The sequence below is a fragment of the Callithrix jacchus genome, chromosome 22 (genome assembly GCF_049354715.1).
Source record: "Callithrix jacchus isolate 240 chromosome 22, calJac240_pri, whole genome shotgun sequence".
Taxonomy (NCBI): domain Eukaryota; kingdom Metazoa; phylum Chordata; class Mammalia; order Primates; family Cebidae; genus Callithrix; species Callithrix jacchus.
The window spans coordinates 16,291,370-16,318,135 of NC_133523.1; the positions used below are offsets into that span (position 1 = coordinate 16,291,370).

General features: G+C 53.6%; 1 protein-coding gene across 2 annotated transcripts; it reads left to right on the top strand.

Annotated features, from left to right (window-relative positions):
- Nucleotides 1-1,384: 1,384 nt before the first annotated feature.
- COLGALT1 (collagen beta(1-O)galactosyltransferase 1) lies at nt 1,385-26,208 on the top strand. Of its 2 annotated transcripts, none has more exons than XM_035284182.3 (12): nt 1,385-1,777; nt 5,002-5,112; nt 6,339-6,456; nt 12,547-12,681; nt 13,121-13,325; nt 14,851-14,970; nt 19,733-19,809; nt 19,899-20,005; nt 20,493-20,625; nt 21,970-22,097; nt 23,169-23,375; nt 23,963-26,208. In XM_035284182.3, exons 2-12 carry the CDS (start codon nt 5,021-5,023, stop codon nt 24,228-24,230), a joined length of 1,590 nt encoding a protein of 529 aa, XP_035140073.1. In that variant the 5' UTR covers nt 1,385-1,777; nt 5,002-5,020; the 3' UTR covers nt 24,231-26,208. The 2 variants fall into 2 exon arrangements, with proteins under 2 accessions (XP_035140073.1, XP_035140072.1); XM_035284181.3 differs by having other exon boundaries at nt 1,385-1,710.
- The last annotated feature ends 558 nt before the right edge of the window (nt 26,209-26,766 follow it).

Genomic DNA, 26,766 nt, shown 5'->3' on the forward strand with positions numbered 1-26,766 from the left:
ATCTTGGCTCACTGCAATGTCCACCTCTTGGATTTAAGAGATTCTCTTGCCTCCGCTTTCCGAGTGACTGGGATTACAGGTGAGCGCCACCATGCCCGGATAATTTTTTGTATTTTTTTTTGAGACGGAGTTTCGCTCTTGTTACCCAGGCTGGAGTGCAATGGCACGATCTCGGCTCACTGCAACCTCCGCCTCCTGGGTTCAGGCAATTCTCCTGCCTCAGCCTCCCGAGTAGCTGGGATTACAGGCACGTGCCACCATGCCCAGCTAATTTTTTGTATTTTTAGTAGAGACAGGGTTTCACCATGGTGACCAGGATGGTCTCGATCTCTTGACCTCGTGATCCACCCGCCTCGGCCTCCCAAAGTTCTGGGATTACAGGTGTGAGCTACCGCGCCTGGCCTGTATCATTCTTTTTTCTTTTCTTTCTTTCTTTCTTTCTTTTTTTTTTTTGAGTCGCAGTGTAGCTCTATTGCCAGGCTGTAGTATAGTAATGTGACCTTGGCTCACTGCAACCTCTGCCTCCTGGGTTCAAGCGATTCTTCTGCCTCAGCCTTCCAAGTAGCTGGGACTACAGGCGGGCACCACCACGCCCAGCTGATTTTTGTTTTATTAGTAGAGATGGGTTTCACCATCTTGGCCAGACTGTCTCGAACTCCCAAATACAAAATCAGCTGGGCGTGGTGGCAGGTACCCGTAATCCCAGCTACTTGGGAGGCTGAGGCAAGAGAATCGCTTGAACCCGAGAGGCAGAAGTCTGAGATGCAGTGGCACAATCTCAGCTCGCTGCAACCTCCGCCTCCAGGGCTCAAGCGATTCTCCTGCCTCAGCCTCCTGAGTAGCTGGGATTACAGGCGCGCACCATCACGCTCAGCTATTTTTTTTGTATTTTTAGTAGAGACGGGGTTTCACCATGTTGACCAGGCTGCTCTCGAACTCCTGACCTCAGGTGATCCGCCCGCCTCTACCTCCCAAAGTGCTGGGATTACAGGCGTGAGGTCCAGAACCAGGATGCCAAATCCACGTTGCAGCAGAGGAAACTGAAGCTCAGGTCTCTAGGGTCCCAAACCAGGTCCTAAGTAGCCAAGCCCGCCGGGTGGCACAGCCCGGGTTTTATACTTGGGGAAGTTGGGGCGCATCAGGTTGAGGTCCGGGTGGTAGGAAGCGACTGGAGGAAGCGCGGATTCCTAACCCTAAAGCTAGCCTTAACTTCCCTTCCAAGCTCTCCCTCTCCAAGCGCTCTGTATCTTTAAGGATCATGCGGGGGCGGGGCGTCTTGGGTGGGGCTGTAGGTGACGTCACTCGGGTTTTGAGTCTCTGAGAGCGTCTGGAGGCGGGGCCTGGACTCCTCCCCTTTAAGGCGAGCGGCCGGGCGGGGCCCTGAAGACTTTTTTACCGTGCGGCCGGCGTCCTCCGGCACAAAAACGACTTAAAGGAGACGCGTGGCGCGATGGCGGCGGCCCCACGCGCGCGACTGCGGCGCGGAAGGCCGCTCCCGGCGCTGCTGCTTCTGCTGCTGGCGCCACTGCCGCCGGGAGGCCCGCCGGGCGCCGACGCCTACTTTCCCGAGGAGCGCTGGAGCCCGGAGTCGCCCCTGCAGGCGCCGCGCGTGCTGATCGCGCTGTTGGCGCGAAACGCGGCCCACGCACTGCACACCACGCTGGGCGCACTCGAGCGGCTGCGGCACCCGCGGGAGCGCACGGCGCTATGGTGAGCCGAGCCTGCCGTCCCCATCGGGCGGGTCCCCGCGAGCTCCCTGCTGGCTGTCCTCTTATGGGTGGGTCCACGCGAGCCCCTGCTCGTTGTCCCCTTAGGGGAGGGTTTACGCGTTCCCTGCCCGCTGTCCCCTTCGGGGCGGGTCTGAGATGCTTCCTGTTCGCTACTCCCATCGGGACGGTTCTACGCATGTCCCTGGCCGCTGCCCCAATCGGGAAGGGTCCACGTGTGCCCCTGCCTGCTGCCCCCATTGGGGCTGACCCACGCGTGCCCCCTGCCTGCTGTACTCCTATGAGGTGGGCCAGAAACAGCCCTCCCCACGTTAAGACAAGCGGAACCGATGGTTCCTTTAGGGTGGGCTGGGGACCCTCCTGCCTGCTTGACCCTATTAGGGCAGATCTGGCCTCGCTGACTGGGGCTTGTTCCATCTCTCTCTGGGACACGTACACCTCCAAAGAACAGAGCCCAGAGCCCCTATTGGGGCGTTTCCGGGGGGCCACATCTAACAGCCTTTCCGTGCCTGCTGCTGTTCTTAAGCTTGAAGTCAGCTAGGCTCCAGGCCCCAATCAGACCCCTGCTCTGGGACCGGCGGTGTGTGGGGTCCAGGACCAGATGGACCCGGAGGAAGCTTTCTTGGGAGGGAATGGGGCAGAGCTCTGAGGAAGTCTCTGAGTGGTGACTTCTCACTCCCCGCCTCAGTTCCTCAAATGGAAAATGGTCCGGGCGCAGTGGCTCACGCACTAATCCTAGCCATTTGGTAGGCCAAAGTGGGCAGGTCACTCGAGCTCAGGAGTTCGACACCAGCCTTGCCAACATGGCAAAACCCCATCTCTAGAAAAAATTAGCCAGGTGCGGTGGCCTGTGCCTTGTGGTCCCAGCTATTTGGGAGGCTGAGGCAGGAGAATCGCATGAGCCCAAGAGTTCAAGGCTGCAGTGAACTATGATTGCACTCCAACCTGGGCAGAGTGAGAACCTGCCTCTAAAAAAAAAAAAGAAAGAAAAGAAAATGAGTGTATTAATATAATTCTCGCTTTGGGTTTGTCTCTGAAGGTTAACCAGTTAATGGATGTGAAGCTGGTGTGTCTGACATGGGCTTGGCGCTGAGTGATTTTAATATTATTATTAGTGTCATTGCTGGTGTTACTGTCAATTTATTGGGTAGAATTAGCTCTTGGCACTACAGTCAAACTAAACTCCCAGATGTCCCTTTTCCTTCCACCTGATTCCCCAGTCTGGATAATCCAAATACACAATTGGTACTTAACAAACGTTTGTTGAATGAATGAATGACTATAGCCCACTGACGTGGGTGTGGTTCAGAGGAGAGGATGAAGGAAGGCAGGGGAGGGGGTTTATGAGATATACTGGTTTTTTTTGAGAAGGAGTCTTACTCTGTTGCCCAGGCTGGAGTGCGGTGGCTCCAGCAACTGCAATGATCTCAGCTCACTGCAACCTCCACCTCCTGGGTTCAAGTGATTCTCCTGCCTCAGCCTCCCGAGTAGCTGGAATTACAGGCTCGAGCCACCATGCCCGGCTAATTTTTGTACTTTTAGTAGAGACAGGGTTTCACCATTGTGGCCAGGCTGGTCTCGAATTCCTGATCTTGTGGTCTACCCGCCTCAGCCTCCCAAAGTGCTGGTATTACAGGTGTGAGCCACTGTGCCCTGCTGAGGTACTCTTCTGTTTTGATATAGGGTTTTACATTCATCGCCTAGGCTGGAGTGCAGTGGCGCAATCCCGGCTCACTGCAACTTCCCCGTCCTGGGCCAAATGATTCTCCTCCTTCAGCTTCCTGAGTAGATGGAACTACAGACATACACCACTGCACCAGATAATTTTTGTATTTTTTCTGAAGACAGCATTTTGCCATATTGACTAGGCTGGTCTTGAACTCCTGAGCTCAAGTGATCTGCCTGCCTCAGCCTCCCAAAGTGCTGGTATTACAGGCATGAGCCACCGTGCCCAGCCAACATTTGTTGGTGTGAGCTACTGTGCCCAGCTGGTTTATGATATATACATTTTATTTTATTTTATGTATTTATTTATTTTGAGACGGAGTTTCACTCTTGTTATCCAGGCTGGAGTGCAATGGCGCAATCTCAGCTCACTGCAACCTCCGCCTCCTGGGTTCAGGCAGTTCTCCTGCCTCAGCCTCCTGAGTAGCTGGGATTACAGGCACGCGCCACCATGCCCAGCTAATTTTTTGTATTTTTAGTAGAGACGGGGTTTCAGCATATTGACCAGGATGGTCTCGATCTCTTGACCTCGTGATCCACCCGCCTCGGCCTCCCAAAGTGCTGGGATTACAGGCGTGAGCCACCACGCCTGGCCTACATTTTATTTTTAAAATGATTTATTTATCACTTTTTGAGACAGAGTTTATAATATTTATAATAAATATTATTATTTTTCTTTCTTTGAGACAGAGTTTCCCTCTTGTTGCCCAGGCTGGAGTGCAGTGTCACAATCTTGAACCTTCCAGGTTCAAGTGATTCTCCTACCTTAGCCTCCCAAGTAGCTGGGATTACAGGCATGCACCACCAAGCCTGGCTAATTTTGTATTTTTAGTAGAGGGGTTTCTCCATGTTTGTCAGGCTGGTCTCGAACTCCCAACCTTAGGTGATCTGCCCACCTCGGCCTCCCAAAGTGCTGGGATTACAGGCATGAGCCACCACGCTATTTATTTATTTTTTGAGACAGAGTCTTTCTCTGTTGCCCAGGCTGGAGTGAAGTGGTGTGATCTTGGCTTACTGCAACCTCCACCTCCTGGGTTCAAGCGATTCTCCTGCCTCAGCCTCCCAAGTAGCTGGGATTATAGGTGCCCACCACCATGCCTAGCTACTTTTTATATTTTTAGTAGAGACAGGGTTTTGCCATGCTGGCTGGGCTGGTCTCAGACTCCTGACCTCAGGTGATCCACCTGCCTCAGCCTCCTGAAGTGCTGGGATGACAGGTGTGAGCCACTGCGCCTGGCCTGATATATATGTTTAAAAAATTAAGTGAATGTGGTTTGCATGATCCTAGATGGCTGAGTAATAAGCCCGCCAGTCACTAATTATCTTTCCAAAATTAGCTTGTTTAATCCCTTCCACTTACCAGTAAACTCGGCCCTGTTCTTACCTCCATGTTACTGGTGAGGAAACTGACATGGAAACAGGGAAGTGTCCTGTCTGGGGCTACATAGCTGGTGGGAGGCCAGTTGGGATGTAGACCTTGACTTGCCTCGCTGCTGCCTGGTCCTGCCTCAGTCTCCCCAACTGTGCTGCCTGTCCCCTCTCCCTGCAGGGTGGCTACAGACCACAACATGGACAACACGTCAACTGTGCTGCGGGAGTGGCTGGTGGCTGTGAAGAGTTTGTACCATTCCGTGGAGTGGCGGCCAGCGGAGGAGCCCAGGTGAGCGCCTTTCCCTGCTCCTGGTCTGATTGAGCTGCGCCTCTGCTCACACACCCTCCGTGGCTCCCCATTGTCCCAGGACAGAACTACAGGCCCTCGGTCCCTCCCTCTCCAGCCCAGCTGCGCAGCATTAAGGTACTCTGACTCTCCCTCAGCTTCACAAATGGACCATAATCCTCCCACTAAACCTTTGCCTAAGCGGTTCCCGCACCTAGAATTCCTTCACTCCCGTTTTCTTCTGGCCACGCCCACTGCTTTGTTCCTGGCTTCAGCGACTCAATCTTGGTCCCAGCACTGGCTCTGCTGTTTAGCTGCCCCTGAGGCCCTGGGCAGCATGAACTACCCCCTGCCCCTCCCACCCAGTTCCTTTCTGGGCTTTTTTTTTTTTTTTTTTGAGATAGAGCTTTGCTCTTTTTGCCCGGGCTGGAGTGCAATGTGGAGATCTCAGTTCACCGCAACCTCTACCTCCCGGGTTCAAGCAATTCTCCTGCCTCAGCCTCCCGAGTAGCTGGTACTACAGGCCCACGCCACCACGCCTGGCTAATTTTTTGGTATCTTTAGTAGAGATGGTGTTTCTCCATCTTGGTCAGGCTGGTCTTGAATTCCTGACCTCAGGTGATCTACCCGCCTCAGCCTCCGAAAGTGTTGGGATTACGGTGTGAGCCACTGCGCCTGGCCTTTCTGTGTTGTTTTTTTTTTTTTTTTTTTCGAGACAGGGTCTCACTCTGTCGCCCAGGCTGGAGTGCAGTAGAGTGAACATAGCTTACTGCAGCCTTCAACTCCTGGGCTCAAGCCATCCTCCCGCCTCAGCCTCCTGAGTAGCTGGGACTACAGGGATATGTAACCATGCCCAGCTAAATGTTTTTGTAGTTTTTGAAGAGATAGGGCCCCCCTGCATTGCCCAGGCTGGTCTTGAAGCACTGGCCTCAAGTGATCCTCTCACCTCTGCCTCCCAAAGTGCTGGGATCGCAGGCATGGCCACTGCACTGGGCCCCTCTCTGAGCATCTTCCCTTCCCTCCAGCCCTTAGCACAGGCTGCGCCTCCAGCCAGGGACATTCTCCCCACTTCTCTTTTCTTCTCATTTCCTTCCCCCCGCCCCCACTCAGATGAGCTTACATGTCCCCTCCTCCAGGAAGCCCTCTCTGATTATCCCAAAGGCAGCTCAGGCCCTCACTGGGCTTTGATAGTATCTTGTGCTGTCCACATCACAGCTGCCTCTCTGCAGATCCTACCCAGACGAGGAGGGCCCCAAACACTGGTCTGACTCACGCTACGAGCATGTCATGAAATTGCGCCAGGCTGCCCTGAAATCAGCTCGAGACATGTGGGCTGATTACATCCTGGTAAGTTTCTCAGCCGGCTGGCTATGGATCATAGGCAGGTCTGGGTGTCTCCAGGGAAGGCGGAGCAGCAGGATGCCAGGACCATCCTTAACCTCATTTTGCAGAAGGGTAAACTGAGGCTTAGGGAGGGGAGATGAGTTGCTTAAGGTGACATAGTTGGTGAGAGGAGGAGGAGCTGGGGTTCATTTGATCCTTAGCACTAGGAATGAATGGGCTTTTCTGTCCCCAGCTGTCCCCTGTGTTTGGACACTTGGGTCAAGTCCATTTTTTTTTAATTTATTTTTTTTGAGACGGAGTCTCACTCTGTCACCCAGGCTGGAGTGAAGTGTCACAATCTTGGCTCACTGCAACCTCTGCCTCCCGGGTTCAAGCAATTCTGCCTCAGCCTTCAGAGTAGCTGGGACCACAGCCATGCCCGGCTAATTTTTTATTTTTATTTTTGTAGAGGCCAGGCATGGTGGCTCACACCTGTAATCCCAGCACTTTGGGAGGCCGAGGTAGGTGGATCACTTGAGATCAGAGTTCGAGACCAGCCTGGTCAACATGGTGAGACCCCGTCTCTACTAAAAATACAAAAATTAGCTGCAACCTCCGCCTCCTGGGTTCAAGCCATTCTCCTTCCTCAGCCTCCTGAGCAGCCGGGATTACAGGCCCCTGCCATCACACCTGGCTAGTTTTTGCATTTTTAGTACAGCTGGGGTTTCACCACGTTGGCCAGGGTGGTCTCAAAGTCCTGACCCCAGGTGATCTGGCCACCTCTGCCTCCTAAAGTGCTGGGATTACAGGTGCAAGCTGCTGTGCCCAGCCCATCTCTTTAAAAAAAAAAAAAAAAAAAAAAAAACAGAAAAGAAAAAAAAAGGAATGAAGTGAGCGAAGTGATTATGACGCAGTGGTGGCTAGAGGTCCGCGCACACAGCCAGTGGAGGCACTTGGCATCTACTTGGAGGGGAATGGGGAGCCATGGAGAGTGTGTGAGTGGGGGAGGTCTGTGTTCTGATTTATGATTTTCACAAGCCACCGTGGGCCAGGTGCAGTGGCTCACACAACGCATGTAATCCCAGCTCTTTGAGAGGCTGAGGCGAGTGGATTACTTGAGTTCAGGAGTTCGAGACCAGCCTGGCCTACGTGGTGAAACCCCATCTCTATTAAAATACAAAAATTAGCTTGGCATGGTGGCATGTGCCTGAAACCCCAACTTGGGAGGCTGAGGCAGGAGAATTGCTTGAACCCAGGAGGCGGAGGTTGCAGTGAGCTGAGATGGTGCCACTGCACTCCAGCCTGGGCAACAGAGTGAGACTCTGTCTCAAAAATAATAGTTTTTAAAAGCCACTGTGGCTGCTGTGGGTAGCAGGAGGACGGAGTGGAGGCCAGAGCAGGGTGCCAGCAATTGATGGATGAGGCTGTGGAGAAAGGCAGGGGTTGAGGATGCATCAGGAGGTGAAGGGGATAGGCTCTGCTTTGGGACTGGATGTAAGGGTGCTGGGGAGAAAGGAACGGGGACAGTGCCATGTCTGGGAGGAGGGTGGGGCTCCTGAGGAGACCCTTTCACTTGGTGCCTTATCAGACCATTTTATAGGAGAGGAAACAGTGGCTGACAGGGGGAGGGGACTTGCGTTGGTGGGGTCTCAGAACTGGCAAGGCAGAAAGGTGGATCTGGAGCCTTCCAGAGCCTTCTGGCACAAAGCTGCCTTGTCCTGCCTTGGATTTTGCCTTTGTGGTTTGAGTTTGCCTGCCTTTAGCTTCTTTCCCCCTCAGCACACCGGGTGGAGCTCAAACTGCTGGTTCAAAACTCAAAGTGTCTTTTGACACAATATTTTTTTTTTTTTTTTGAGACAGAGTCTCCCTCTGTCACCCAGGCTGGAGTGCAGTGGCGTGATCTCAGCTCACTGCAACCTCCATCTTCTGGGTTCAAGCAATTCTCCTGCCTCAGCCTCCTGAGTAGCTGGGATTACAGGTGCGCGCCACCACGCCCGGCTAATTTTGTATTTTTAGTAGAGATGGGGTTTCACCATGTTGGCCAGGCTGGTCTCGAACTCCCGACCTCAGGTGATCCGCCCGCCTCAGCCTCCCAAGTGCTGGGATTACAGGTGTGAGCCACCGCGCCCGGCCCTAATGTTTTAAAATGAATATTTGGAGGGCCCCTTTCTCTTTTTACAAAAGCTATGGATGTTACTTGTAGGAAAAAAAAAATAAGAGAAATATACGGGCCAGGTGTGGCTCACGCTGATCATCCCAGCTCTTCTGGAGGCCAAGGCCGGAGGATTGTTTGAGGTCAGGAATTCAAAAGCAGCCTGGGCAACATAGTGGGACCCCATCTCTACAAAAAGTAAAAAAAGAAAAAATTAGCCAGGTTTACTGGTGTGTGCCTGTAGTCCCAGCTAGTTGGGAGGCTGAGGTGGGAGGATTGCTTTAGCCCAGGAGTTGGAGGCTACAGTGAAGCATGATTGTGTCACTGTACTCCAGCCTGGGTGACAGAGTGAGACCTTTTCTTAAGTTTCGTGTGTGTGTGTGTGTGTGTGTGTGTGTATACATACATGTATGTATGTATGTATAGATATATATGTGAAGTTTAAGAAAGGAAAACATCTACTTTTTTTTTTTGAGACACAGTCTCACTTTGTCACCCAGGCTGGCATACAGTGGCATGATCTCAGCTCACTGCAACCTCTGCCTTCTGGATTCAAGCTGTTTTTCTGCTGCAGCCTCTGAAGTAGCTGGGGTTACAAGTGCCCACCACCATGCCCAGCTAATTTTTTGTATTTTTAGTAAAGATGGGGTTTTGCCATGTTGGCCAGGCTGGCCTCAAACTCCTGACTTCAAGTGATCTGCCCGCCTCAGCCTCCCAAAGTGCTGGGATTACAGGCGTGAGCCACTGTGCCCGGCCAGCATCTAAATTTTAATTGTATCTCTTGGAGAGATTCACTCTTACCTATTTCTCGTTTGTTTTAATGGAAGTCAGTTCACATAACATAAAATTATTTTGAAGCATATAGTTCAGTGGCATTTAGTATGTTTGTTTGTTGTGCGAGCACCACCTCTAATTCTAGAACACTTTCATCCCCCGGAAGAAAACCCCGACCCCATCAGCAGTTGCTCCGCTCCGCATTCTCCCCCAGCTCCTGGCAGCCACTCATCTGTTTCCTGTCTATGGCTTTGCCTGTTCTGGGAGTTTCAGATCAATGGAATCTCACACTGTGGGGCGTTTCGTGTCTGGTTTCTCTCACTCAGCATCGCGTTTCAGGGCTTTTTACAGCATGGATCAGTGCTTCCATCCTTTGTATGGCTGAATCTCATTCCATTGTCCGGCTGACCTCATTGTTGAACCACTCATCCGTTGATGGACACTTCAGTCGCTTCCACCTTTTTTTTGGCTGTTGAGATCCTTTTTTTTTTTTGAGTTAGAGTCTCGCTCTGTTGCCCAGGCTGCAGTGCGGTGGCGCAATCTCGGCTCACTGCAATCTCCGCCTCCTGGATTCAAGCGATTCTCCTGCCTTAGTCTCCAGAGTAGCTGAGATTATAGGCATGCGTCACCATGCCCAGCTAATTTTTTTTTTTTTTTGTATTTTTAGTAGAGATGGGTTTTCACCATGTTGCCCAGGCTGGTCTCGAACTCTTGACCTCATGTGATCTGCCCACCTTGGCCTCCCAAAGTGGTGGGATTACAGGTGTGAGGCATTGCATCCTGCCTGGCTATTGGGATTTTGACATGAACCTAGGTATACAAAGACCTGTTTGAATTATCTGGGCATGGTGGTACTTGCCTGTAATCCCAGCTACTCAGGAGGCTGAGGCGGGAGCATCACTTGAACCCAGGAGGTGTAGGTTGCAGTGAGCCAAGATCACACGCCACTGCACTTTAGCCTGGGTGACAGAGCAAGACTCTGTCTCAAACACAAACACCAAAGACCTGTTTTCGTCCGTGCTCTCAATTCTCTTGGCTCATACCTAGGAATGGAATTCCTGGATCATGTAGTAATTCTATGTTTAGCTTTTTGAGGAACTCTGCCACACTGATCTGGCTGTTTGTTCTAAATCAATATTAAAAGGTCACAGATTCCAACATCCAGAGGGACCAGATAGGGGATGTAACATGAACCACAGGGCTTGTCCTAAGATGCGACCACCTCCCCTCTGCAACTGAAGGTTTCCACGTGGAAATGGTATTCCCAGGTTAGTGGGAAATGCTGGAGTTCTAGTTTTTGTTGTGGTTCATGGCAGTTCATCCAAATATTCCAAATGATGCTGCGTGGGTTACAAAGCATCTCTGTGGACTAAGAGTAAAAGAAAAAAAAACCCAGGCCGGGCGTGGTGGCTCACACCTGTCATCCCTGCACTTTGGGAGGCCGAGGCAGGTTTGGCACTTGAGATCAAGAGTTCAAGACCAGCCTGGCCAACATGGTGAAACCCCGTCTCTACTAAAAATACAAAAAAAATTAGCTGGGCATGGTGGCGTGTGCCTGTAATCCCAGCTACTCGGGAGGCTGAGGCAGGAGAATTGCCTGAACCCAGGAGGCGGAGGTTGTGGTGAGCCGAGATCGTGCCATTGCACTGCAGCCTGGGTAACAAGAGCGAAACTCCGTCTCAAAAAAAAAAAAAATCAGCCAGATGCGGTGGCTCACACCTGTAATCCCAGCACTTTGTGAGGCCAAGGCGGGAGTATCTTCTGAGGTCAAGAGTTCGAGACCAGCCCAACCAACATGGAGAAACCCCATCTCTATTTACATGGTCCAGCCCTGGAGGGTCTAGTGGGTGTTCTTTTGGGTGAGGAGGCGATAGATCGCAGGAAAGAAAGACACAGATAATAGAACTCAGCTGGGCCTGGCGACCACTGCCACCAAGGCACAGAGTCCAGGAGTGGCCCCGAATGCCTGGACGCGCTGATACTTATTGTATACAAGGCAGGGGGGCAGGGTAAGGAGAGTGACTCATCTGACGTGATGGATAGGGTCCAGCAAATCACATGCTTACAGTACAGGGGCCCCTCCCTTTCAGGTAGCCGCTGCAAGGAGGGGAGGCACATACATACGTCAGCATCCAGCATCCTTCTAAGCACTTGTCAGAAAGATCAAAGGCTTTTAGGATTCCCCTACTGTTACTTCTCACAAGTTCTACGAACTTAAAAGGAGAGCCAGGTGGGGAAGCAGAACATGAAAGTGGACAAGGATGGTGGCCATGGGAGCACAGCACCACAGAGAGGCATTTAAGGCCCTGGATGTCTGCAGGCCGGGCCGGCTAGTGTCAGACCTTCCTTGAGAGCTGGACAGAGCAGAGTGTTCTCTGAACTCCCCAGTGAAAGGGAAACTCCCCCTCACGGCCTGCTAAGCACCGGGCGCCTCCCCAGGCGCTGGTGCTACCGCAAGGCATTTACTCTCGTCTCCTGATCACTTCTCACAGTTTCCCTTCAGTTCCAAATTATATTTCACCCGATGATTTCTGGGCTAAAAGACTAAAATGATTCTGTGCTGTAAAGCAAAGATCGATAAAGAATCATGATTTAATAGGATGGATTATATAATCGATTGTCATTGCTAAAACTAAGTAATCAGTTATTGATTATGCTGGGACAGATTGTGCCTTCAGTTTATTGCCTTGGCACCTGGGCAACTTTCTCCCCACATCTACTAAAAATACAAAATTAGCCAGATGTGGTGGCGCATGCCTGTAGTCACAGCTACTCGGGAGGCTGAGGCAGGAGAATCGCTTCAACCCAGGAGGCGGAGGTTGCAGTGAGCTGAGATCACACCACTGCACTCCAGTCTGGGTGACAGAGCAACACTCTGTCTCAAAAAAAAAAAAAAAAAGCTTTTGCTGCCTTCTTGTTATTGGTTGTTCGTCCACTTCTCAGGCTACCTCGGTGCCTACAGTTTCCTTTGAAGGAACTCCAGACCTTCACTTTATTTCCATGATCCAGGACATCCTGCAGGCCCCCAAGATGGGGTCCCTGCTCTGTTTCAGCCAGTGTGGGGGGTACTTCCAGAGGTCTTTGCCAGCCCTCCAGGGCTCTGGCCTTTGCCCCAGCTGTTCTGAGCAGTAGCCTGACCTGGGGTCACTCCAGCCGCCCATGCTGATGCCATGTGGGGCATTCTGCAGTTCGTAGACGCAGACAACCTGATCCTTAACCCCGATACGCTGAGCCTGCTCATCGCTGAGAACAAGACGGTGGTCGCCCCCATGCTGGATTCCCGGGCTGCGTACTCCAACTTCTGGTGTGGAATGACTTCCCAGGTAGAGTGAGGGCCGGGGGACTGGCGGGACTGGGCTGAGCAGGTGGGTGCTGTGGCTGGAGTGTAACTTACACAACCTCGTGGGGAGCGTTTTACAAAAATCATGATGGAAGCTGGGCGTGGTGGTTCGCACCTGTAATCCCAGCACCTGTAATCTCGGCTCACTGCAACCTCCATCTCCCGGGTTCAAGTGGTTCTCCTGCCTCCACCTTCTAAAGTGCTGGGATTACAGGCATGAGCCGCTGCGCCCGGCCAAGGCTCTTTGTTCTTGGCCGGGCCTGGCCGCAGATCCCACACTGGGCTTGAATCTGAGTCTCTGGGGCCACAGGCACACACCGTTGTGCTCAGCTCTCTACCTGGTCCTGTTCTGTGTCTCCCACTATTGCCTCCATCCTCACCTTTCGAGACCCCCATGCAGAACTCTGCCTCTCACCCCATAGGGCTACTACAGGCGCACACCCGCCTACATCCCCATCCGCAAGCGAGACCGCCAGGGCTGCTTTGCGGTTCCCATGGTGCACTCGACCTTCCTGATCGACCTGCGGAAGGCGGCGTCCAGGAACCTGGCCTTCTACCCACCCCACCCCGACTACACCTGGTCCTTTGACGACATCATCGTCTTCGCCTTCTCTTGCAAGCAGGCCGGTGCGTACGTGAATGGTCTGCCGGCCGGGCACAGTGGCTCAAGCCTGTAATCCCAGCACTTTGGGAGGCCGAGGCGGGCAGATCACAAGGTCAGGGGTTCGAGACCTGCCTGGCCAACATAGTGGAACCCTGTCTCTACTAAAAATACAAAAATTCGCCCAGTGTGTCTGTCGCCTGTAATCCCAGCTACTTGGGAGGCTGAGGCAGGAGAATCGCTTGAACCCGAGAGGCAGAGGTTGCAGTGAGCTGAGGTCGTGACTTTATACTCAAGCTTGAGCAACAGTGCAAGAGTCCATCTCAAAAAAAAAAAATAACCAGAAAATCTATTGGTTGGTCAGGTGAAGTGGCTTATGCCTGTAATCCCAGCTAAGGTTGATGGATCATTTGAGGTCAGGAATTTGAGACCATCCTGGCCAACATGGTGAAACCCCATCTCTACTAAAAATACAAAAATTAGTCGGGCATGGTGGAGCACGCTTGTAATCACAGCTACTAGGGAGGCTGAGGTGGGAGGATCACGTGAATATGGGAGGCAGAGATTGCAGTGAGCTGAGATGGCACCACTGCACTCAAGCCTAGGAGACACAGTGAGATTCCGTCTCAAGAAAAAGAGACCTATTAATTGAATGTTACTATTATTTTTTACTTTATATAAACTTATAGAGCACAAGTATACTTTTATTACATGTATAGATTGTGAAGTGGTGAAGTCAGAGTTTTGGGGCCTCCATCCGCCAAATAATATACATTGAACTCTTTACACAATTTTCTTTTCTTTTTTTATTATTTTGGGACAGAGTTTTGCTCTTGTCGCCCAGGCTGGAGTGCAGTGGTGCAATCTCAGCTCACCACAACCTCTGCCTCCCAGATTCAAGTGATTTTCCTGCCTCAGCCTCCGGAGTAGCTGGGGTTACAGGCAGGCGCCATCACCCCTGGCTCAAGTTTGTATTTATAGTAGAGACAGAGTTTCTCCACGTTGGCCAGGATGGTCTCAAACTCCTGACCTCAACTGATTCACCCCCCTCGGCCTCCCATAGTGTTGAGATTACAGGCGTAAGCCACGGCGCCTGGCCACTTCTCCTGATTTCTACAGCCGAGCATATATTAATTGTTTAATTAGGAAGGCTGGTGTTTAAAGACACAGACAGCCTCATGCAGACTTCTTTACTGGAAACCAGGGGTTGGCAAACTGACCCACGGGCCAAGCCTGGCCCACTGATAGCTTTTATACCACCACAAGCTTACAACAGTTTTTATATTTTATTTTTATTTTTATTGTTTTAGAGACACAGTCTCACTATGTCACTCAGCCTGGGGTGATCCACCCACCTTGGCTTTTAAAGTGCTGGGATTACAGGCATGAGCCACCGCGCCCGGCCGAGAGCAGGTCTTGCCCAGGCTGGTCTCAAACAGCCGACCTCAAGTGATCCTCCCGCCTTGGCCTCCTGAAGCCCTGGATGGAAGGCGTGAACCACTGGGCCCGGCCCATTTTAACATGTGTCTGTTGCTTCCCTGCCCACTGCAGAGGTACAGATGTATGTGTGCAACAAGGAGGAATATGGCTTCCTGCCGGTGCCGCTGCGTGCCCACAGCACCCTCCAGGATGAGGCCGAGAGCTTCATGCACGTGCAGCTGGAGGTCATGGGTGAGTCTGCCCACACGCCGCCCTGGGAGGGGCTGGGTTGCCTCCCTTTCACTGATGTCTTGAATCCATCCTGTGAGCACTGATGGAGCCAGACAGATGCCGATCCCTGCGGGGGGGTGCTGGGTGCAAGGGCACGTGAGAATGAGGTGGAGGATTGTCCCTGCTCTCAGAGTGCTGGTTTCCAGGCAGCTGTATACAGCCTGCTCGGGGTTGTCGGGTGGGCTTCCTGGAGGAGGTGGCATTAAGGAGCAGGGTGAGTAGTTAGTTCACCAGCAAGGGGATTGCAGCCGGAGGTGGGCAAAGGCCAGGAGGCTGGAAAGGACATGAACTTGGGGAATAGGCAAGGTCAGTGGACCCCTGGGGTTGGTAGCCAGGGCTAGCGTAGATGGCCTCAGAGACCAGGCTAAAAAAGGGACCTTCCCCCTGAGGACAGTCAGGAGCTATGGAGGGTGTGGGAGCTGAGAGGACGGCAGGTTTTCACGAAAGAACTGCATGTAGGCCGGGCGTGGGGGCTCACACCTGTAATTCCAGCACTTTGGGAGGCCAAAGTGAGGATTGCTTGAGCCCAGGGGTTCAAGATCAGCCAGGCAACATAGCAAGACCCCATCTCTATATAAAAAAATTATGTTAATTAGCCAGACATGGTGTTACATGCCTGTAGTCCTAACTACTCAGGAGGCTGAAGTGGGAGAATCCCTTGAGCCCAGGAGTTGGAGGTCGCAGTGAGCCATAATTGTGCCACTGCAATGCAGCCTGAGCAATAGAGCAAGACTTTGTCTCAATCAATCAATCAGTCAATCAATTTCTCAGCTCTTTGGGAGGTCAAGACAGGCGGATCCCTGGAGCCCAGTAGTTTGAGAACAGTGTGGGCAACGTGGTGAAACCCTGTCTCTACCACAAGAAAATATATATATACAAAAATCAGCCAGGTGTGATGGTGCGCACCTCTGGGCCCAGCTACTTGGGAGGTTGAGGCGGGAGGAGGATCCCTTGAGCCCAGAAGGTTGAAGCTGCGGTGAGCCGTGATCGCGCCACTGCACTCCAATCAATCAATCAATCAATCTCAATCATAAAAATCCGTAAACTATGCGGTGGTCTTGGGATAGTGCTCCCATCTCAGCCATTTCTAATGTGGGCTTCTCCCTGCACTGGGCGCAGAAAGCCCTGATGATGCCACTTCCGTTCCCACCACTGCACAGATGGAGACTGGGTGGGAGGGGTGAGGCCTCCGTCCCCGGGCTCAGTTTTCCCAGCCTCACCTATTTCTGAACGACTCTATCTGCGGCTACCCCTGGTGGCTCAAGATGGAATGGCACCCTGCCCTTTGTGTTTGGGGGAGACTTTTTTTTTTTTTGAGTTGGAATCTTGCTCTGTCACCCAGGCTGGAGTGCAGTGGCACAATCTCGGCTCCCTACAACCTTTGCCCCCCAGGTTCAAGCGATTCCCCTGCCTCAGCCTCCCCGAGTAGCTGGGATTACAGATACCCGCCCAACATGCCCGACTAATTTTTGTATTTTTAGTAGAGATGGGGTTTCACTATGTTGGCCAGGCTGGTCTTGCACTCCTGACCTCAGGCGATCCGCCTGCTTCAGCCTCCCCAAATGTTGGCATTACAAGCATGAGCCAACAGTGCCCAGTCTGGGGGAGACTTTTGAGTCATTTTGAGGTGACATCTGGAGACTGCACAGTCACTGGGACAGGCCCCCTAAGATGTCCAGGTCCCGCCTGGCCACAGTCTGGGGTAGTGGGTCTCCATTTATCACCCAGGGACTGAGAAGAAGTCTCTGTGGTTACCAGAGGTTTCCCAGTTTTAGTTCTCACGTATATTTGTGTTGTCATTTCCTTTTTTTTGGGGGGGGGGTGTGAGACAAAGTCTCACTCTGTCACCCAGGCTGGAGTGAAGGGGCACAATCAGTTTATTGCAGCCTCGACCTCCTTGGCTTAAGCGATCCTCCCACCTCAGCCTCCTGAGTAGAGACCACAGGTGCATGCCACCATCTTTGTAGAGATGCTCAGCTAATTTGTTAATTAATTAATTAATTTGTTTTTTGAGATGGAATCTCGCACTGTTGCCCGGGCTGGAGTGCAATGGCGAGGTCTTGGCTCACTGCAACCTCCACCTCCTCGGTTCAAGCGATTCTCCTGCCTCAGCCTCCCACGTAGCTGGAATTACAGGCACCTGCCACCACACCGGCTAAATTTTTGTATTTTTAGTAGAGACAGGGTTTTGCTATGTTGGCCAGGCTGGTCTCAAACTACTGATCTCGTGATCTGCCTGTCTCAGGCTCGAAAAGAGCTGGGATTCCTGGCGTGAGCCGCTGCGCCCGCCGCTCATTTAGTTTGTAGTAGACATGAGGTCATGAGGTCTTACTGTGCTGCCCAGGCTGCCTGTTGTTATTTCTGGTAAGAAAAATGATTCACACTATTGTTAAAAGCTCAGGCATGACAGACACGTGAACATTTTCCTGATTTTTGTGGGCCGGAGCAAACTACACAGAACAGACAGACAGACGGTCTGGAGGTTTCAGATATTTGTGCAGCTACTTCCTATGCTCCCAGTAAAATCCATATTTCTGGCCAGGCGTGGTGGCTCATGCCTGTAATCTCCACACACTGGGAGGCTGACGGGGCGGATCACTTGAACTTGAACTCAGGAGCTCAAGACCAACCTGGGCAACATAGCAAGACCCTGTCTCTATAAAAAATACAGCAATTAGCTGGGCATTTGTGGCTCACACCTGTAGTCCCAGCTACTCGGGAGACTGAGGCTGGAGAATTGCTTGATCCTGGAAAGTGGAAGCTGCAGTGAGCTACGATTGCGCCACTACCCCCTAGCCTGGGCAACAGAGCGAGACTGTGTCTCAAATAAAAAAATTACATTTCTCTGTGTGTTGCAGTGGTGTGATCATAACTCACTGCAGCCTCTGATTCTGGGCTCAAGCCATCCTCCGCTTCAGCTTCCAGAGCAGCTACAACTCCAGATGCATGCCACCAGGCCTAGATAATTTTAGAATATTTTGCAGAGATGGGATCTTGTATGCCCTACCTGTTCTTGAACTCTGGGCTCCAGTGGTCCTCCTGCCGCGGCCTCTCAAGGCTGTGAGTACAGGCAAGCCAAGGTACCTGGCAGTGTTTCTGTTTTTGGAGACGGAGTCCTGTCACCCATGCTGGAGTGCAGTGGCACCATCATAGCTCATCATAGCACCATCTGCAGGCTTGAACTCCTGGGAAGTCCTTCCGCCTCAGCCTCCCACGTAGCTGCTGATCTCCCCCCCCCCACACCCTTTTTTTTTTTGAGGCGGAGTTTCGCTATTATTACCCAGGCTGGAGTACAATGGCGCGATCTCGGCTCACCGCAACCTCCGCCTCCCGGGTTCAAGCAATTCTCCTGCCTCAGCCTCCTGAATAGCTGGGACTACAGGCGCACGCCACCATGCCCAGCTAATTTTTGTATTTTTAGTAGAGATGGGGTTTCATTATGTTGACCAGGATGGTCTTGATCTCTTGACCTCATGATCCACCTGCCTTGGCCTCCCAAAGTGCTGGGATTATAGGTGTGAGCCACCGTGCCCGGCCTGATTTCCTCTTTTAATAAGCACACAAGCCATATGGATTAGTGTCCACCCTAACGACCTCATTTTAACTTGATTACCTCGGTACAAAACCTTGTGTCGAAATAGGATCATATCCTGGGGTACCGGTGGTTAGGACTGGGGAGACACAGTTCAACCTATGACATACTGCGTGATCTCATGACATCTCTTCATGAAACCTCTGAGTGCCTTACTGGCCCATTTTATAGATGAGGAAAGCTGAGGCCCAGGCCAATCAAGGTTACACAGCATGCCATCATTTCTTGGTTCATTCTACAAGCAATAATTGAGTGTGTGCCAAGCCCCTGGGTTGGGCACTTGGGACCCAGCGTGAGCAGGCAGACCTGGTGTCCTTCCCAATGGGCTCACAACAGACAGGCACAGGGCCAGGGGGTTAGGGCACCAAGGATGGGAGCTTTGATGGTACAAGTCCAGGTGCTGTAGGGGCCCAGAGGAGGTACCTGGCCCAGCCTGGAGAGGTGGGGGGTGGGGAGGGTCACCCCCATGTCCAGGACATCATAACTGAGAATTAAGGATACAGAGGAGGGAAGGGAAGGGTAGTTCCGGCAGGAACCCAACATGTGCAAAGGCCCTGAGGTAGGAATGGGGGTCTTTGGGCTGGCCTGGGCTTAGAGGCGGGGCTGGAGGGTGGAGTGAAGCTGGAGCCTGGGGCGTGGCCAGGACTTAGAAGCGGGGCTAGGGACTTGGTGAGGCTGGGGCCTGGGGCGGGGCTATGGGCAGGGTGAAGCTGCAGTCTGGGGCGTGGCCAGGGCTTAGAGGCGGGGATGGGGGTCCGGGTGAATCTGGGCCTGGGTGTGGCCAGGGCTGAAAGGCGGAGCTGGGAGTAGAGTGAAGCTGGAGCCTGGAGCGTGACCAGGGCTGAGAGAACTGGGCTGGGGAGTGGGGTGAAGCTGGGCCGGGGCTGTGGCCAGGACTGAGGCGGGGCTGGGGGAGTGGAGTGAAACTGAAACCTGGGGCAGGGCCAGGCTGTGCGGAGTTCAAGTGACAAGGGAAGGGCGCCTAGAGAGCTGTGCTGATGTGGGCAGAGCAAAGTCACGTTTGTGGGCAAAGCCAGGCCTACTGGGAGCCATGGAGCAGGTGGGGAAAGCGTACTGGAGAGAGGCTGGAGGCCCCTGCCTCAGCGACTCCTCGACGTCTCTGCCCCACAGTGAAGCATCCGCCACCGGAGTCCTCCCGCTTCATCTCAGCGCCCACCAAGACGCCAGACAAGATGGGCTTCGACGAGGTGGGGTGGGCCTTCCCTGGAGGCGGGGCGAAGGCTGGGGGGCGCTTGCTTGCAGGGGTTCATCTGGCTCCGGGCACTCCCGGCTGCAGGTCTTCATGATCAACCTGAAGCGGCGGCAGGACCGGCGGGAGCGCATGCTGCGGGCACTGCAGGAGCAAGGGATCGAGTGCCGGCTGGTGGAGGCCGTGGACGGCAAGTGAGTCCGAGGTCTGGAGGGGTGTGGGATTGCGGGTCCGCACGTGGGTGTGGGTGTGGGTGTAGACCTTGCTGGTAGACGACCGGGGATTCCAATGGGGGCGGGCGTTGGGTACAAACAGGTCAGTGGGCCTCATGGAGGGTAAGTGAATGGGACCTTGGGGAAGGAGTAGATCCTTGCAGATGTAGACCGTGGAAGGCGAGTGAGCCCTGACCCAGGGTTTGCATGCTGCCAGTGTAGACCATGCTGGTGGGGACCGTGGAGGGGAAAGAGTCAGACTCCAGGGGAGGAGAGCAGGTTTGCCCACGAGTGTATACCATGTGCAGGTGAGTGGGGCCCCATGTGTCCAGGAGGGGTGCCGACGCTCCAAGAGGGGGACCAGCTGCTCAATGCTGCAGGGGTAGGGGGGTGGTGGTGGAATGGCAGGGGATGGCAGAATAGCAGGCAGGGCAAGCCTTCCTCATGACCCTCTCCTCCTCCTCTCCAGAGCCATGAATACCAGCCAGGTGGAGGCACTGGGGATCCAAATGCTGCCTGGCTATCAGGACCCCTACCATGGCCGGCCCCTCACCAAAGGCGAACTGGGCTGCTTCCTGAGCCACTACAATATCTGGAAGGAGGTGTGTCCTGAGCGGTGGGCGGGGCCGGAATTATGACTCTAGATCTCCTCGGAGATTTGGAGGAGGAAGGGGTTGAAGGAGTTAGTTGCCCAAAGCCCCAGCCAGGTGGCCATGCAGCCAGCCTCAGCCGTGGGACCCACGGCCTCTTTTTAGTGAATGATTCACCAAACCAGCTGTATGAACCGCAGGTGTGTCTGCCAATCCTTCCATTGTGCAGATGTGGGAACTGAGGTTGTGGGGAGGGGTGAGCCCTTTTGAGCAGCAGGTGGGATCTGGGGCCTGGGATCTGTAAACGCAGGTTTTTCACTCCCAGCCTGATTTCCATGCTTGGGGTTTAGTAATAGAAGTCATGGCCACAGAGCCCCGTTCAACCAGCACCTGCCCAGTGCCAGGGGCACCCGACCAGCCCAAGCATCCTCAGCCATCCGCAGGGTGAGAGGCTGCGACTGGAGAAGGATATCTGACTGGGATTTGAACTTGGGGCCATCAAGGCTGGGCACGGTGGTGCACACTTGGGATCTCCACTACTTGGGAGGCTAAGGTGGGAGGATGGCTTGAGGCCAGGAGTTCATGGCTGCATGCAGTTGGGATAGTGCCACTGCATTCCAGTGTGGGCAACAGAGCAAAACCGCATCTCAGAAAAAGCCAGGTGCAGTGGCTCATGCCTGTTACCTCAGCACTTTGGGAGGCTGAGGCGAGCGGATCACCTGAGATTGGAGTTTGAGACCAGCCTGGCCAACATGGTGAAACCTCGTATCTATTAAAAATACAAAAATTGCCCAGGTGTGGTGGTGGGCTCCTGTAGTCCCAGCTACTTGGGAGGCTGAGGCAAGAGAATCACTTGAACCCAAGAGGCAGAGGTTGCAGTGAGCAGAGATCATGTTATTGCACTCCAGCCCGGGCGACAAGAGTGAAACTCCATCTCAAAAACAAAAATTAGCCAGCCGTGGTGGCACATAACTGTAATCCCAGCTACTCAGGAAGCTGAGGCAGGAGAACTGCTTGAACTTGGAAGGCAGAGGTCACAGTGAGCCAAGATCGCACTACTGCACTCCAGCGTTAAAACAAACAAACAAACTTGTGATTATCAAATGTGAAGCCGAATGGGGTTGTGCGGCTGCAAGGCTGAGGCCATGAGGCGTGGGCGTTTGAGGGGCTGAGAGGCTTTCCTCACCTGAGATCCATCATGGGTGGCAGAGGGCAGAGTTTGGATGTCCACGTGCCCCTGGAGCTAGGAGAGGAGGGGAGATGTGTTGGCTTCTCTCCGGGTCTCTCAGAGCTTCTCAAAGCAGAGCTCTGGGCTTTAGGGTCAGGCCTGGCCTTGACTTGGGCTTCCTCACTCAGGTGGTGGACCGGGGGCTGGAGAAATCGCTTGTGTTTGAGGACGACTTGCGTTTTGAGATCTTCTTCAAGAGGCGCCTGATGAACCTCATGCGGGATGTGGAGCGGGAGGACCTCGACTGGGACCTCATGTGAGTGGGGGCTCTGAGGGTGGAGTGAAGCTGGGGCCTGGGGCAAGGCCAGACTTAGAGGTAGGGCTGAGGGCAGGGTGGAGCTGGGGCCTGGGTACACAGCCAAGGCTTAAGAGATGGGGCTGGGAGGCGGAGTGAAGCTGGGTCCCAGGGGCGTGGCCAGAGCACTGCAGCTGCGCCTTGAGCCTGTATGTCTGGGTGTGATCAGGGTGGAAGGCGTGGCCCGGGGCGTGGCCAACTCCTGGAAGCATGGCGGGAGGGCTCACGTGGTCCCTGGGCCTGCGAGCACTGTCAGGGCTATAGCCTATAGGGAAGGGCCTTGGAAGGATCACCCAGAGCTCAAAAGGCCTCGCCAGAAGCCTGCAGGCTTGGTCAGGGCTTAGAGACTTGACAGGTCTGTGGAGTTGGGTGTAGTTAAGATTTGACCAGCAGCCTGTGGGTGTGGCTGAAAAGCATGGGGGCGTGGTCAGGAAGGACGTGCTCAAAGCTGGAGGTGTGGCTGAAGAGCGTTGGGGCGTGACCAGGGCACCCGGGTCTTAGACCAGGCCTGGGATGGGAGTACCACCAACCTGTTTTCAGGACTGGAGCCGTCCTTCTGCCCTATAGGTGGGTTGGTTTGTCCCCTCCCTTCCTCCCTCTCTTTCTTTCCCTTCCATGCGCACTGCCCTAATCTGCATTCTGGGGACACTGCCCCATGTGAATAGTAACTACACCCCTTTATTCCTGACTGCTGCCCACATCCGGGCACCTTGCCCACCTCCACCCCCACCGCCCTCTGAACTCAGAGTAGTTTCAGCCTCAGGACGTCTGCGTGATCCTGCTCTCCCTAGCTCCTAATCCTCCATGGCTCCTTTATGCCCTTGGGAAAAACTCACGCTCCTCCCCATGACCCCCAGACCCCTGAGCTCCTGCATTTACTCCATCCAATCACAGCTTCCTCTTATTGCTCCGCAGACATTCTGAGTCTCCTCCCATCTCGGGGTCTGACAGGGGTAACTAGATCCCTGGCTTTCTGGGCAAGCGCCCTTTGGAGGGCGGGAGGAGAGTGACAGGCCAAATTCTGCACCCCAGCTACGTGGGCCGGAAGCGGATGCAGGTGGAGCACCCCGAGAAGGCTGTGCCCCGTGTGAGGAACCTGGTGGAGGCCGACTACTCCTACTGGACCCTGGCCTACGTGATCTCCCTGCAAGGCGCCCGCAAGCTGCTGGACGCCAAGCCACTCTCCAAGATGCTGCCTGTGGACGAGTTCCTGCCTGTCATGTTTGACAAGCACCCAGTGTGAGAGGGGCAGGCGGCTGCTGGGCTGGGGTCTCCAGTGGGTCTGTCCTGGGGGCGGGGGGTGTGAGACTCACAGGCTCTGAGGAGAGGTCTGTTCTTCTGCCCACTTCTCCCTCCGTTTGCCCCCTCCCAGATTTGTCTCCATTTGTATACCCTGTCCATTTCGTCTTTTTTTTTTTTTTTTTTTTTTTGAGACCGAGTCTCTCTCTGTTGCCAGGCTGGAGTGCAGTGGCACAATCTCGGCTCACTGCAGCCTCCACCTCCTGGGTTCAAGCAATTCTCCTGCCTCATCCTCCCAAGTAACTGGGACTAAAGGCACACACCACCAAGCCCGGCTAATTTTTTGTATTTTTAGTAAAGATGGGGTTTCACCATGTTGGCCAGGATGGTCTTGATCTCTTGACCTCATGATCCACCCCCCTCAGCCTCCCAAAGTGCTGGGATTACAGACATGAGCCACCTCGCCCAGCCCACTTATGTCTTTATCCCTGCTGACTTCTTCTTCACCCCCAATTTTTCCTCCAGCTGTCCCCTCCCCCCTCCCCTGAAGCCATTGCTGCCCCTCATTCCCCTCCTGCTCCCCCCAGGTCCGAATACAAGGCCCACTTCTCCCTCCGCAACCTGCGCGCCTTCTCCGTGGAGCCGCTGCTGGTCTATCCCACACACTACACAGGGGACGACGGCTATGTGAGTGACACAGAGACCTCAGTCGTTTGGAACAACGAGCAGGTCAAGACTGACTGGGACCGCGCCAAGTCCCAGAAGATGCGGGAGCAGCAGGCGCTGAGCCGGGAGGCCAAGAATTCAGACGTGCTCCAGTCCCCGCTGGACAGTGCTGCCCGGGATGAACTCTGAGGGGTGGCAGCCAGAAAGCCAAAGCAGCCGTTGCTGGCCCAGTCCCCATGTGCTCACTGAGGACATTGGGGCCACCTCTGGACCCCTTGGCAGGCCACGGAGGGCTCTCCATGTGGGGTGGTGTCCAGCCAGCTCTTGCTAAGCAATCACGTACACAGGCAGCATACGTGGAGTGCCTACCACATGCCAGCAACGGGGCCTGGCACCAGGGAATTGGGATGAACTAAACCCTCTTCATCTGTTCATGTGCCCAACACTTATTAAGCACCTGCGGTATACCAGGTTCCCCTGTTACGGCAGTGAATGAGGCATAATTATTCCCCCCATCAGTGATCGAGTCAGTCATCAGGCAGTTGCTGATCAGATTAAGAAGCAGGCACTAGTGATTCACTCATTTTTAAAATTCACCCAAGGATTTAGTAAGTGCCTGCTGTGTGTTGGGTGACATTTGAGGCTCTGGGAGTTTTTTTTTTTTTTTGAGACAGAGTCTCGCTCTGTGGCCAGGCTGCAGTGCAGTGGCTTGATCTCGGCTCAGTGCAACCTCCCTCATCCTCCCTGGTAGCTGGGATTACAGGCATGTGCCACCACACCCAGCTGATTTTTATATTTTTAATAGAGATGGGGTTTCATCATATTGGCCAGCATGGTCTCCATCTCTTGACCTCATGATCTACCCGCTTCATCTTCCCAGAGTGCTGGGATTACAGGCTTGTGCTACTGCACCTGACCTTTTTTGTTTGTTTTAACAAAGAATCTTGCTCTGTCACCCAGGGTGGAGTATAGTGGTGTGATGTTGGTTCACTGCAGCCGATGCCTGCCGGGTTCCAGCGATTCTTGTTTCTCAGCCTCCCAAGTAGCTGGGACTACAGGTGCACACCATCACGTCTGGTTAATTTTCGTATTTTTAGTAGAGAGGGGTTTTCACCATGTTGGTCAAACTGGTCTCAAACTCCTTATCTCAAGTGATCTGCCCACTTCGGGCTCCCAAAGTGCTGGGATTCCAGGCATGAGCCACTGTGCCCAGCCCACGCTCTGGGACTATTGAGATAAATAAGATCCTTCCATCCATTTATTCAAGCACATATTGAGCACCTACTGTGTGCCTGGCATTCACGTCACAGGGATAAGTTCTGGATTCGGTACAGTTTCTGAGTACCTGCGGTGTGCAGGGAGCTGAGCTCTGGGATGGGAATGGAAGCAAACAAGGTACTTTTCACCTTTTTCCTTTTTCCCTCACTGCTAGACGGTGTGGGAACTTTTCCCTCTTTAATTGGCTTCTTGCCCACACACCTCAAGAGCACTGACTGTGTGCCAGGCACTAGTGATACAAGAGTGTGACAGCTGCTCAGTCTGCATTTTTCATCATCCGCTGGGCGTTGGGCTACATGCCAAGTGCCAGGGCATAGAGATGAACGAGATCGGTCCCTTCTACATCCACAAGTATTTGAGCACCGTGTGCCAGGCCTCACAGACTCCCATTTGGGTTGAAGGGTGGTTGACTGATGTTTGATTCCTCCTGTGTCCCTGGTCATCTGAGCTGTGTGCAAATACATCCCCCCATCACCCAAGAGGGAGGGTAGCTCTTCCCCCACCGGGGCAACCACAGGTCCTGGTGGCCCCACGGTCACATGTCAGCCCCCCTGGAGGGGGTGCCCGTTGGAGACAGGGGCTGGGTGTCCCTTGCCCACCCCTGATTCCCTGTGTTTTGCCTCCCTGCCCTTGTGTCTCAGGTGTGATCCCTGCCTGCTTGATGAAGTTGCTCTGTTCAAGCTTTCGGAGGGGTCGTGTGTTTGGGGGCTTTTCGGGGGCTCAACTGCACTGGGGCACTGCCCGTGGCCTGGGCGGGACATTTCCCAACAAGGGCCAGAGGAGGTGCTGTGCCTTCAGCCTGAATCGAATGTCAGAACCAGCCAGCGGTGCTTCACCTTCTGGGGGTAACTTGCTTATATTTTAAATAAACGTTCCTGGTTGGTTTTCACAGAAGTCTGTGGGGTTTTGCTCGGTGTCAGAACACTGCCCACATTCCCCACCCCTGTCTGCCCAACAAGATGTGGGAGGAAACCAGGGTAGGTGCAGTAGAGAAGCTGCCCTGTAGAGAAACTTCCCTGATATAGGCGGGGGACCCACAGCTCTGTCTTGGGTCAACTTCAGGATTCTCCCAGGTGACTCTGAATAAAGATGGGCTGTCATGGTTTGAGTCCCCCAAAAACATCTCAAAGGGCCCAGTGCGGTGGCTCACGCCCGTAATCCCAGCAGTTTGGCAGGCCAAGGTTGGTGGATCACTTGAGGTCAGGAGTTCAAGACCAGCCTGGCCAAAATGGTGAAGCCCCATCTCTACTAAAAGTACAAAAATTAGCCTAGTATAGTGGGAGATGCCTATAATGCCAGCTACTTGGGAGGCTGAGGCAAGAGAATCGCTTGAACCCGGGAGGTAGAGGTTGCAGTGAGCCAGATCAAGTCACTGCCCTCCGGCCTGGGCAGCAGAGCAAGGTGCCCTCAACAAAAAAGGCTGGCCAATGGAGCTACTATGAGGGTA

Excerpts from the sequence above, each read along its gene's own strand:
- COLGALT1 (XM_035284181.3), top strand. The coding sequence starts at position 1,451 with ATGGCGGCGGCCCCACGCGCGCGACTGCGGCGCGGAAGGCCGCTCCCG. Across the intron at positions 5,113-6,338 it reads CGGCCAGCGGAGGAGCCCAG|ATCCTACCCAGACGAGGAGG; the intron begins GTGAGCGCCTTT and ends GCCTCTCTGCAG. Across the intron at positions 20,006-20,492 it reads GTGGAGGCCGTGGACGGCAA|AGCCATGAATACCAGCCAGG; the intron begins GTGAGTCCGAGG and ends CCTCCTCTCCAG.